The sequence below is a fragment of the Microtus ochrogaster genome, linkage group LG4, assembly GCF_000317375.1.
Source record: "Microtus ochrogaster isolate Prairie Vole_2 linkage group LG4, MicOch1.0, whole genome shotgun sequence".
NCBI lineage: Eukaryota > Metazoa > Chordata > Mammalia > Rodentia > Cricetidae > Microtus > Microtus ochrogaster.
In genome coordinates this window covers 64,639,354-64,642,566 of record NC_022030.1, presented here as the reverse complement: position 1 = coordinate 64,642,566, position 3,213 = coordinate 64,639,354, and the positions used below count along the sequence as shown (strand labels likewise).

The 3,213-nt window shown below is 48.5% G+C and overlaps 1 protein-coding gene across 1 annotated transcript in view; it reads left to right on the top strand.

Annotated features, from left to right (window-relative positions):
* Efhd1 (EF-hand domain family member D1) overlaps nucleotides 1-3,213 on the top strand; it is a 47,713-nt gene that overhangs the window by 32,784 nt on the left and 11,716 nt on the right. Inside the window, exon 3 of the mRNA XM_005361741.2 lies at nucleotides 1,512-1,646. Coding sequence (XP_005361798.1) covers nucleotides 1,512-1,646 — 135 coding nt within the window. The remainder of the gene's footprint in view (nucleotides 1-1,511; nucleotides 1,647-3,213) is intronic.

Below are 3,213 nucleotides of genomic sequence, written 5' to 3'. Positions count from 1 at the left end.
AGAGCTAGTTCCAGGACAGGCTCCAAAACCACAGAGAAACCCTGTCTCGAAAAACCAAAAAAAAAAAAAAAAGAAAAAAGATTGGAAAACAGCTGAATGTGGTTGCACACCCTTAATCCTAGCATTCCGGAGGCCAAGACAGATAGATCTCTATGAGCTTGAGGCCAGCCTGGTCTACAGAGTGAGTTCCAGGACAGTCAGGACTATGTAGAGGAACCCTGTCTCAAAAACAAAAACAAAAAGCAAATCAAAATAATGGACAGGGTTGGGGAGGTGGCTCAGTGGGTAGAGACACCTGCTGTCAAGCCTGCTGACCTGAGTTCGATCCCAGGGACTCTCACAATGAAAGGCGAGAACTGACTCTTACAAGATATCCTCTGACCCCCACGTGTGTGTATAAACAAATAAAACAACCATAGCCACAGCCTACTTAGATGACAAGCGGCAGAACTAAAGCGTTTAAAACAGACTAAGGCCTACAAAGATCTCTTAGTAAACCACAAGAAAGGTAGGCAGTCTCACGCAAGAACAGAGCACGTGAGAAAAACAGAGGTGGCTAAGAGATATTAAAAGATGGGGTGGGGAGGAGCGGCAGTGGGATGGCTCACGTGGGTAAAGGCCAGGCCTGATGGCCCCTGAGAGCCGACTCCTGTAAACTGTCCTCTGACCTCCATGTGTGCACACACATACACACATACTGAATGAATGAATGAATGAATGAATGAATGAATGAGAGAGAGAGAGCCAGGCATATGCCTTCGATCCCAGCACTTAAGAGACAGGCAGACAAAGTGGATTTCTGGTATATAGATAGCCACTTCTAGGCCAGCCAAGGTTGCATAGTGAGACCTCGTCTCAAAGAAACGAATACAAGCAAATGAATAAACACTAGGATTACAGGCCTATACCGCCATGTTCATGCAGTATTTACTAGGGATTGAACCCGGGGCTTTCTACCAACTGGGCTAATCTGCAGCCTTTTTGTTTGGATTTTTGAGGGATAGATTCCCATCAGTGGCATTGCAGGATGGGTCAGAGAACAACATTTAATTCAATTAATTTATTTGGTTCTGGGGATTTACACATACTAAGCATTGCTTTACCACTGAGCTATGCCCTTAGCCCCTCCCCTCTTTTTGGTTTTGATGATCTGGTAAGGGACAAAGTAATTCTCCACGTATACATAGATATAAATGTCCTTCCCAGGTAGGGAAGATGGCTAAGGGTGCTTGCTGCTCTGGCAGAGGATCCAAGTTTGGTTCCTAGTCCCCTGTCAGGCAGCTCACAGCTTCCAGGAACCGCAGCTCCAGGGGGGCCAACGCCTTCTTCTGCAGCCATACGTGTGCACACACCACACACATGCACAGAATTAAAAATAAATCTTTTTTAAAACCCCACCCTTTTCAAATGTTTGACGAGAATGTCATTTGCTCAGGCCAGAGGGTGTATTGCACACGGGTTGGTGAGACATCCAGGGTAACAGTAACCCTCTGGGCCTCTCCCTTCCACAGTTCCTGCTCATTTTTCACAAGGCTGCCGCCGGTGAGCTGCAGGAGGACAGTGGGCTGCTGGCATTGGCCAAGCTCTCTGAGATCGATGTTGCCCTGGAGGGCGTCCGAGGTGCCAAGAACTTCTTCGAAGCCAAGGTAAGTGTCTGTTCCCTTCCTACCCAGCCACCACTCTTCCTTGACCCTGCCCCGTGACAGGCACTTCCTGCCCCATTAGCTCATGCAGGACAAGATTGTACTAGAAAGTGAGAGTGCGTCCTCACACAGCACAGAAGACACTGTTCACAGGCTCAGGAGGGTTTGTTGGTTCCAGGCTCCAAGGCAGACTCCCCATCTAGACCTTGAGTTACTTCCACTGCTCCCCTTCTTTTCCATCTCAGACATCTGGGGTGGAGGGCTGGATCAATGCTGCTCTTGCAGAGGACTGGAGTTTGCTTGCCAGTACCTTTATTGAGCAGCTCACAGTTCTTCTAAGTCCGGTTCCAGGGAATCTGATGCCCTCTTCTGGCCTCTGTGAACACACACACACACACACACACACACACACACCGCAAGGTGTCTCAGTTCAGTGATTAAGAGTACTTATTACTCTTTCCAAAGAACCCAATAAATTTCCAGCACCAATATTAAGTGGCTTGCAACCATCTGTAACTCCAGGGAGATTCAACACCTCTAGCCTCTGCAGGCACCGGGATTCACACTCATGTGTGCTTGTGTACATTCATATACGTGTACATACAGACACACACACACACACACTTTAAAATTAAAACAATCACCAGGTGTTAGTTTTGCACATGCCTTTAATCGCAGCACTCAGGAGGCAGAGGCAGGCGGACATCTGTGAGTTCGAGGCTAACCTGGTCTACAGAATGAGTTCTAGGACAGCCAGGGCTACACAGAGAAACCCTGCCTCAAGCAACAGTAACAAATCAATCATTAAAAATAAATCTTAAAGGCAGATCTCTGTGAGTTCGAGGCCAGCCTGGTCTACAGAGGAGTTCCAGGACAGGCTCCAAAGCTACAGAAAAATCCTGTCTCGAAAAACAACAAAACAAATCCAAAAAACAAACAAACAAAAAGAACATATGAGTTGGAAACAAGTAGGAGAAGGGGTCAGGGAAGGGTACTGGGGTGCCCTGCCCCAAATCAATGTTTGCATCACTGAAAGTGATCAGGAGGTGGAGGCCTCACAGCCCTGCAAGTTCAGAGTCCCTGAACCCTGAGGCCCCTACCCAAAGCTAGCCGCTGCCATCCTTGTCTCTGCAGGGCACAGCTGCAGGCACACACACATCTGCCAAGCACAGCAGGGTGCAGTGAGATGGGCACATGCCCCCTACCGGGGAGCCCAAGAGCAGCTCTGCCTCCGGTGCTCCCTTGCTCCGCTGGCATTGTTTCCATTTGTACCGCAGAGGCACCAACAGGATTAAGTGAGCTTGCATGTATAGTGTTAAGCAATTGCCTGGCTCGTGGGGCGCAGTCAGCATGTAGTCCGAAGCTGTCGGGATTGCATGCTTCTCCAGTCAGTGGCCAGCCTATGGGAGACTGAGTTTCTTCCATTAGCTTACCCAAGGACAGAGCAAGCTTGGTGACATCCTGGCCTGCTTAGAGCTCTAAACAGAACTCCACTTGTCTATGAGGATGCTGGGAGATACTCTGTTGGCAAAGACCAGCCACTGCATTGACTTTTTTTTTTTTTTTTTTT